General features: G+C 38.9%; 1 protein-coding gene across 1 annotated transcript in view; it reads right to left on the bottom strand.

The window, feature by feature from the left end:
* Window positions 1-9,290, bottom strand: part of MCCC1 (methylcrotonoyl-CoA carboxylase 1 (alpha)) — a 64,239-nt gene that overhangs the window by 25,195 nt on the left and 29,754 nt on the right. The window contains exons 8-10 of the mRNA XM_006869814.1: window positions 8,245-8,356; window positions 5,982-6,063; window positions 2,586-2,713 (exon numbers count right to left, since the gene is read on the bottom strand). Coding sequence (XP_006869876.1) covers window positions 2,586-2,713; window positions 5,982-6,063; window positions 8,245-8,356 — 322 coding nt within the window. The remainder of the gene's footprint in view (window positions 1-2,585; window positions 2,714-5,981; window positions 6,064-8,244; window positions 8,357-9,290) is intronic.

The following is a 9,290-nucleotide window of genomic DNA, read 5'->3' as shown; positions in this document are numbered from 1 at the left end:
ACATTGTTTCGTTCTGCTGTGCATGGGGTTGCTATGAGTCGGTTCTGACTCGATGGCAACTGACAACAACAACAGCAACAATGTGCTAATACAACAAATCTTGCCTTGCAACTGCTAAAGCTTGAAAAGGGAGACTGGAGGACACACATTGTCTCTCCCTCTACTCTCCCCTTCAAGTTTTTCTCCAAGACGAGAAAAATGACAATCTGTGATAGCAATCTGTATCTGTGATACAGATAAAAACAACACAAACTCTAACTTAGCTTGACATTGAATTAAAAAGGGGAACATGAAATAATCAAGGTTTCCTCTTTGAATCCATCAATAAGAAAGACTAGGAAACCAAACACTGGTGCCATATTGTCTGAGTTCAAATTCTAAACTCTGTGGCCTGGGTAAGTTTCTTTACCTCTCTAGGTATCAGAGAAAAGTGCCGGGCATGTCATAAGTACTATTTAAGTGCTAGCTATTTTTCCATTCTTATCTTTTACAGTGAAATACTCTTTTAAGTTTTCATAAAGAATTCTGCTTGCTTTAATATACAAGAGGAAAAAGATGCCCATATTTCAACATATGATCTTATTGTTGACTATCTAGCTCCTTTTCACCTTGGCTTGGCTTTGCTTGTCTGAAACTGCTTCTATCTGAGCCCAGAAAACATTGGCCCCACCAGGTCTCTGGGTATTTGGAAACCTGTGTCATCTGAGTTCTTTTGACTTGAAAACCAACCAAACCCACTATGGTTGAGTCAATTACAACTCAAAGAGAGTTACAGGACAGAGTAGAACTGCCCCATTAGGTTTCCAAGGCTGTAAATCTTTCCAGAAGCAGACTATCACATCTTTCTCTCATGAAGTCACTACTGATGGTTCAAGCTGCCATTTTGGTTAGCAGCTGAGAGCCTTTAACCACCATGCTCCAAGGCTCTACCTCTTTCAGATGTTGACTCTTGTTTATTTGGAACCCATGGACTTTTGTCATTTTCACCAGCTTCCCTGAAACACTACAGTCTACATCCTGGATGTGCACATCATTGAACCCTAGTTTCAGCAAACCTCTGACGACAGGGTCCTGAACACATGGTTCACCACGTGACAAGTGGCCTGGCTTTACCTCTACTAGGAAACTACACTTCAAAGTTCCTTAAACTCTATAAACCAAGTCCAATAGCACCCTGTGAATCCTACTTTGATTTCTAGAATCCCTCCTCAGATGATAAAAGCCTCCTTTTCGATTTCTGGAAGGAGCCCCATGGTGCAGTAGTTAAGCAATTGACTGCTAATCAAAAAGCTTGGCAGTTTGAACCCACCAGTCTTTCCATGGAAGGAAAATGTGGCAGTCTGCTTCTGGAAAGAACACAGCCTCGGAAAATCGATGGGGCAGCTCTACTCTGTCCTAGAGGTAGCTATGAGTCAGAATTGACTTGACAGCAATGTGTTTCTCTTTCTGGAGAGTTTTGCCAAGCTCATGCAATTTCATGTGCTTTAGAAATAAATGTCTAGTAGTTCCCCTAATGTTCAAAAGTTTTCTCTTGGTTTGACCCATAGAAACTTTTTATCTTCTCTAATTTCAAAATTCTAGACACTGATAACTACTTACAACAAAACAAAACAAAACGACCTTCTTTTCCTTGAATTCTGGAAACAAGCCTTCTTTAGAGAGCTTTCTAAATCCACTATGTTTTTTCCTGACACTCACTAACCCTTATTAGCCTAATGTGCCTGGTTTTCATTAGCTCCCAAGGATCCAAAAGGTTCAAAACCTTCTGGCTCAATAAGAACCACCAATTATCCCCAAGAACTGAGCAAAAGGGAGATTACATTTTAGTCCGCAGAAATTCTAAAAAGACAAAATTATCACAATAATCAAGACTTTGACACTACAACATGAAAAATACAACTTATAAAGACCATATGTATGTATGTATGTATGTATGTATATAATATATAGAGAGAACCAAGAATCCTACAGAGATCAAGAGAAGATTAATACTACTCTGAAAATCTTTAAAGTATATTAAAACAGAAGAAGTTTGAGGTAAAAACCTATAATTTTCAATAGAGAATAAAAACAGACTATTAGTAATATTCGAAGGAATACGCTTTGTGGAACTCTCTTTTAGACAAGTGCTTCTCAAACTATCTAAAGGAAAAGTTGTGGGCTTAAACATTATAAAATATAGTAAGCATGTCACAAGAATGTCAAGATGCTTTAACAGTTCCTAAGCACTTAACTCTGAATGTCTGTATTTATCTCATGATAGTCAGCACCAATTTGTGGATCAGCACTAGTATATGGACCACACTACTTACTGGTCTATATCATTCCCTTGGCTCTTCATTCCCAACTCCGTCTTAGCTCCTATTATCTTGCATGATGGCAAGTGACAGATTAAGAATCTGAGTTCATAAAGTGACAATAATGGTCCAGTATCAAATATAGCATCACCTTTTACCTCCCATATTCCTGTTCTCATCACTGCCACCAACTGAATCCTTGTTCAAAATCTGTCTTCTTTTAGGAGTCCAGAAGGTAACCTATTTTCATGATTGATCTAGAATAGAAAAAAAAAAAAAAAGTCTCACCCTAAGCTGCCACTCCACCAAATCAGTCCCTGTGATCATCTCAGTAACAGGATGTTCTACTTGCAACCTTGTATTCATCTCCATGAAGTAGAAATTGTGCTTTGAGTCCATAATAAACTCCACAGTTCCTGCAAGATAAAATACAATGGCCATATATCAGTAGTACACAATTAAGAGCAAATACAAATCACCCAGGGCATGTCACATCAAGGTTGACCACTACCTTCATTCAATGGTAAACATTTTGCACTTCAGAAACATCTCACATACTGCAGCAAAAGATTTGCAGTCAAAAATAGGATGCTGCTTGAAATTTAGCAACAGAAAAGTCTATTTGGGGTTTCGAGCAAATGGTGAGTCCAGGCTATGAATCAGTCTCAGCTGCCAGAGCTGTGAGGACATGGTGGTACCATGTATGACTGCTTCCACGCACCAAGACCACCAGGAACCTCACACATGGCATCCAAGCTCACTCTAACCCTGTGGAGAAACAGAGAAAACTTTTTTTTCCCCTCCCCTGATTGTAGGATCTTGGAAGTTCCCTTAAGCAATCCTTTTGCTGGTAACCCATTGAGGGACTTTTTTAAGCCATCGCACCAGCTGCTCCTCGGCAACCCTATACAGGGTTGCTATGGGTCAGAATCGACTTGGTGGCACTTAACAACAACACTTTATATTTGGAGTGCTAGTGTGGCATTGTGGGATAATGCACTGGACTGTAAGGTCAGTGGTTCAAACTCATTGGCCGACCCTTGGAAACCCTATACAGGGTAGCTCTAGGTTGGAACTGACTCCATGGCACTTAACAACAACAACAACAATAATGCCTTAATATCTTGTCTATTGGTGTCCTATACAGACCTAAGAAAAACTCCCCTAGCTTTATTAAGGTATAATTTCAGACGTGTTCAAACAGTAGGGTCATGTGACCAGTAACACAGCGAAAATACAGAATGCTCCCATCACCCAGAAAACATCTTTTAGTCCTCTTTATAGTCAGTCCTTTCGTCAGAACCCGGTCTGGCTGATTACCTTTGTTATTATAGTTTTGCTTTTTCTAGAATTTCTATATAAATGAAAGAGACTATGTTGTATTTGTGTTTTTTAACTTAGCCTAAAGTTAGTTCCATATTTTTGCAGATTATTGTAGGTCACAATCCGAGTAGATCATAAAAATCAGTTTCGTGATTTTAAAATAAAATAGAAGAGAAAAGGATCTACCAAAAAATACTATATGACAAAATTTTTATTTCAGATATATGGCGGATTCAAAAATTTCATGGAAAAAAAATCCACTATCTTTTCTTAATTTTTTTTTTTAATTAAATGTTTTTATTTTGGATTGAGTGAAAGTTTACAGGGCACATCATCAGCTTCACATTCAACCATTCATATAGCTTGTTTCATTACATTGATTATTATCCCCTCCATATATCATCAGTTAACAGTGTTTCTCTCTATCCTCTTTAGCTTTTTTTTTTTTTGGGGGGCACTTGCCTTTTTGGAATTTACAGTCTCGGCTTTTAGGGAAGGTTTTTACATTTGTCTGTGGATATCCAGGGCTCATGTATGAGATTACTAACAAGCATTACTGAATAATCAGATGAGGGACAGTTTGCTATGTCTACTAGGTAGCTAAAGTCTGATCCTCAGAGCCTATGGTCCACTATCTTTTAACTCAGTGTTTCCACAAAATTTTTGAAGGCCCCTCATATGTTTATAAACACACACTTAATATGTATATTCTTGGTATCAATATAAAATGTATTTCTTACTGTGGATCCCATCAAAAGTTTGAAAACCATTCATTTAAAAGTTCCACCACTCTTCCGTCAGTTTGTCGAACTGTGGTGACTGCATGTTGCTGGATGCTGGAAACTATGCTACCAGTATTTAAATACCAAGAGGGTCACCCATGGTGGACAGGTTTCAGCTGAGCTTCCAGATTAAGACATACTTGTTGTTAGGTACCATAGAGTCAGTACCGATCCATAGTGACCTGCACAGCAGAACGAAACACTGCGCGATTCTGGGCCAACCTCACTACTGTTGCCATGCTTGAGTCCATCGATGCTGCCACTTGGCCGATCCATCTCATTGGGGGTCTTCCTCCTATTCTCTGACCCTCCACCTTACCAAACATGATATCCTTCTCCAGTAACTGGTCCCTCCTGACAATATGTCCGAAGTATGAGAGACTAAGTTTGGCCATGTTGGCCTCTAAGGAGCACTCTGGCTACACTTCTTCCAAAATGGATCTATTGACTCTTTTGGCAGCCCATGGCACTTTCAATACTCTCCTCCAACACCATAACTCAAAGATATCAATTCTTCTATGGTCTTCCTTATTCACTGTCTAGCTTTCGCATGCATATGAGGCTATTGAAAATAACATGGCTTGGGTCAGGCGCACCTTAGTCTTCAAGCTGAAATCTTTGCTCTTCAACACTTTAAAAAGGTCTTGGGCAGCAGATTTGCCTAATGCAATATGTCATTTGATTTCTTAACTGCTGCTTCCATGAATGATAGTTGATCTAAGAAGAATTAAGTCCTTGAGAACTTCAATCTTTTCTCTGTTGATAAGAATGTTGTTTACTGGTCCAGTGGTGAGGATTTTTGTTTTATTTACATTGATACACTAGGAAGAAGGAAAAGTGGACTACTTCTGAATGTTTAGCCACTGAAAAACTTGTGAATAGCAGTAGAACACTGTCAGATAGCACCAGAATAAAGAATACTGAAACATTATAAATAGCACAAAAATGTTGACTGGGGAAAAGCTGCCTCCTCAAAATAGAGTTGACCATGATAATGTTAATGGAGTAAAGTTTTTGGGTCCTTCATTTGCTGATGGGACACAACTGAAAATTAGAAGAAACAGCTGCAAACATCCATCAATAATAGTAACATGGAATGTATGAAGTATGAAGCTAGAAAAACTTAAAAAGTTGTCAAAAATGAAATGGAATGCATAAAGACTGATGTCCTAGGCATTAGTGAGCTGAACTGATGGGGACTGCCTGTTCTGAATCAATCATACAGTTTGCAATTCCAGGAACAATAAATTGAAAAGGAATAGCATCATATTCATCATCAAAAAGAACATTTCAAGATCTTGAAGTACAACATTGTTTGTGTTAGGATAATACCCATATGCCTACAAAGAGGACCAAGGATGTGGTATGGTGCTGTGGGTTAATGCATTGGACCACAAAGTCAGTGGTTCAAGTTTACCAGTCACACCAGTGTTTCATTCTGTTTTGCACAGGGTCACTATGAGTCACAATTTACTCAATGACACCCAACAACAACAATTTAAAAGTTATCTATTTCTTTGACCATCTGAAAAATAAGATCATTGTTTCTTCTTTTCTTCTGAATCAAATCTTAGCATACCTGCTCCCACATAATTTACAGCTTTAGCAGCTCGGACTGCAGCTTCCCCAAGCTGTCTTCTTACCTCAGGTTCAATTCCAGGCTAGGAAAAACATAATTCAAATAAATCTTCATTAGTATTTTAGCTTACCAGAAATACCAGTTAAAATCAAATACATTTCTATATATCAAATGTAGTATTAAAAATAATAAGTATAAAAAGCTAATGTTATGCAGCTCATCACGATCTATTGCCTTACACCAATTTGTGGCACTGTGGGTTTATGCGCTGGACTGCCAAGTCAGTTGAATCACAAGGTCGGTGGTTCAAGCTCACCAGCCACTCCTTGGAAACCCTATACAGGGTTGCTATGGGTCGGAACCATGTCAATAGCACTTAACAACCAACACCACCAACAAATACCAAAGTTTATGTAGCCCTGGTAGTGCAATGGTTAAGTGCTTATCTGCTGATTGGAAGGTTGGTGGTTTATACCCACCCAGTGTTTCTATGGAAGAAAGAGCTGATGATCTGCTCCTGTAAAGATTACAGCCCTGTAGACCTTATGGGTCTTTCTATCTGTTCCATGCGGATGATCTGAGTGGAAATCAACTTCCCAGCACCCAACAATAACAACATACCAAAGATTCTCGATTCTGCTAGTAGTGGCCATGAAATGCAAATACTACTCAGCATAACTGGAGTCCTGGTGTGGCACTATAAGATAAAGCACTAGACCACAAGGTCAGTGTGAACCACAAGGTTGGTGGTTAAAGGAGCTCTGGTAGCGTAGTGGCTACAAATTGGACTGTGAACCGCAAGGTCAGCAGTTCGAAACTATCAGCGGTTCCGCGGGAGAAAGATGAGGTGGTCTGCTCCCGTAAAGATTTACAGCCTCAGAAACCCTGTACAGGGTCGCTATGGGTCGGAATCGACTCAACAGCACTTAACAACAACAAAAAGCAGCTTTTGAGGACAAAGATTAGTCTCTGATGAAGACATGAAGACAGCAGTGCATTCGTGGTTCACAGCTCAGCCCCAAAACATTTTTTAATAAGGGAATACAAAAGCTTGTTGAAAGATTGTCAAAGTTGTGTTGAAAAGCAAGGAGATTATGTTAACAATGATGTATTTGTTTTTTCTAAAAGTTGATTAAAATAAGTTCCAGAGTGTGGAAAACTTTGGACTCACCCTCATGTATGTGTGTGTGTATACACATTTGAGCAATCACTGCTTGAAAATAGGCTTTGCTGAAATTACTGCTGACATTTACTTCAAATGGTGTTACATATTCTGACATAAAAATTTAATTTTGAATATGAGGATAACAAACTGATTTACTAAAAACCTCAGATTTCTGACTTTTAAGACAAAGTCTTCAAAGAATGATAATTACAAAAAATAGAGGTCATCCTAGGACCAGGACTCAAGCCAGATACCAACCTAAACCAATCAAGAAAGTGATGCAAACAATTACAGTAGAATAATCTGTGAAAGTCAAAAATTGTGCCAGGAAGAAATCTACCAGCAAAGGAAAACTCAAATATTCCCTAGCAATAGAATGTGACAGAGAAGTGGTAAGACTACACCCTGCCAAAAGTGGCAAACTTGCAAGACCTGGAAAAACAAGGTAGTCCCTTTGAGTTTTAGGGCTCACAGGTTTCACTGTAATGCTAAGGAGACAAAAGTTGCCAAACAAAGGCAATCCTCTCTTCCACAACATAACCTCTAAGAAAGGAAGATGACTAATACATGAAACACCTGAAACAGAAGTTGAGATTTATTCATAAAAAAAATATGATCAATTAACCAGCCCATTCATTCCTCAAACATTCTAGTTAATTACAGTTGAAAATCTGCTTTGACAATTTCAGTGTGTGGTCACTCACTCTAAGTCAGATTGGGTCAGAACAGATTCTCCTACAATTCACCTGGAAGGAACACGGCCCTGTTGTATCCCCTGCTGGGCAGAAAGTCCGTCCTCAAGCCCAGCACTCACATTACCACTGGGGACTAAGTGATCCAGCAGGACTTTGGGGGGTGTGGGTGGCAAACACCAGTTTCACGTATTTCTGATGTGAAAATCAGAAAACCAGTGAATGAGGTTTACATTACCGTTATTTGTGCTGTCAAGTCTGTTCCGACTCGCAGCAACCCTGTATTGGGTTACCGAGAGCTGCTGCTGGTGGGTTTGAACTGCTGACTTTGTGGTTAGCAATCCAGTGATTATCCTTGAGCACCACACCAAGGAGAAGTTTACAAATTTCTTGACAAGATCCTCACCCCTGGAGCCTCTTCAATGATCTTCTGGTGTCTCCTCTGTACACTGCAGTCTCTTTCAAACAAGTACACGGCATTGCCATAGTGGTCACCAAACACCTGGACTTCTACATGTCTATTTAAAGGCAAACACAAGAGTTAATAGATTTGGTTAGGGGCGACAAATATCATGAAGATCAACTGTTGGCCAAGGTGACCAAAACTCCTCCATTGGTAATGTTTTTTTTTTAAAATAAGATGACATTCTTTTAACCTAAAAGTAGAGATTAAGGAATGAGAAACATAACTATAGTTTTTCTTGTAAAAAATTCAAGGGAAAAAATTCTATTTGAACTTCAAAGAAAGAGAAACTAGTTTCCTAACTAGAATAAAATATGAAACTCATTTTAAGGGGGGAAGGAAAAAGAAACTATTTTAAAAACAACACAAAAATAACAAAATCACCAGTATTTCTACTATGCAAAGTTAGTTCCTATTTCTATTCCAGTGCACACCCTTTTTGTTTTTTCTATGGATAAAGTGTATGTATTAAAACTGAGCACAAGAGTTAATGTACCAAGCTGTTTAACTTGCTTTTCTTCTTTATATTGATTTTGTTGTTGAGAATATACACAGCAAAACATACACCAGTTCAACATTTTCCACGTGTATACCTTCTCCAAGTTGTGCAACCATTTCCGCCTTACTTTTTGGAATTGTATCTTCTCCATTTACATAAATCCATTGCCTCCTAAGATTCCTATCTAATCCTCCGAGTTGCTGTTGTCAATTTGATTCCATATAGTTATTAAAAGATCATAATGTTCAAAATACCTTTTTAAATAGTTTAACTACAGTACTGTTTGATTTCAAGAAGACTTAGATAAAAGATTGTCTCAGAAGGAACAAACAAGATGGCGGATCGGGTGGACGTATAGCAGAGAGCTCCGCCAACAGCAACACAGAATACCTGACCAAGCAGGTTCAGGGGCTGGTCCCAGAACTCTGAACCGCATATAAGGGAATACTTGGAAGGTTGGAGGGCTCACAGCTGGGGGAATCTGTGGCAG

Source organism: Chrysochloris asiatica, unplaced genomic scaffold, assembly GCF_000296735.1.
Source record: "Chrysochloris asiatica unplaced genomic scaffold, ChrAsi1.0 scaffold00135, whole genome shotgun sequence".
In the NCBI taxonomy this organism is placed as follows: domain Eukaryota; kingdom Metazoa; phylum Chordata; class Mammalia; order Afrosoricida; family Chrysochloridae; genus Chrysochloris; species Chrysochloris asiatica.
The sequence above is the reverse complement of the archived record's forward strand: the minus strand, read 5'-3'. Positions and strand labels throughout refer to the sequence as shown.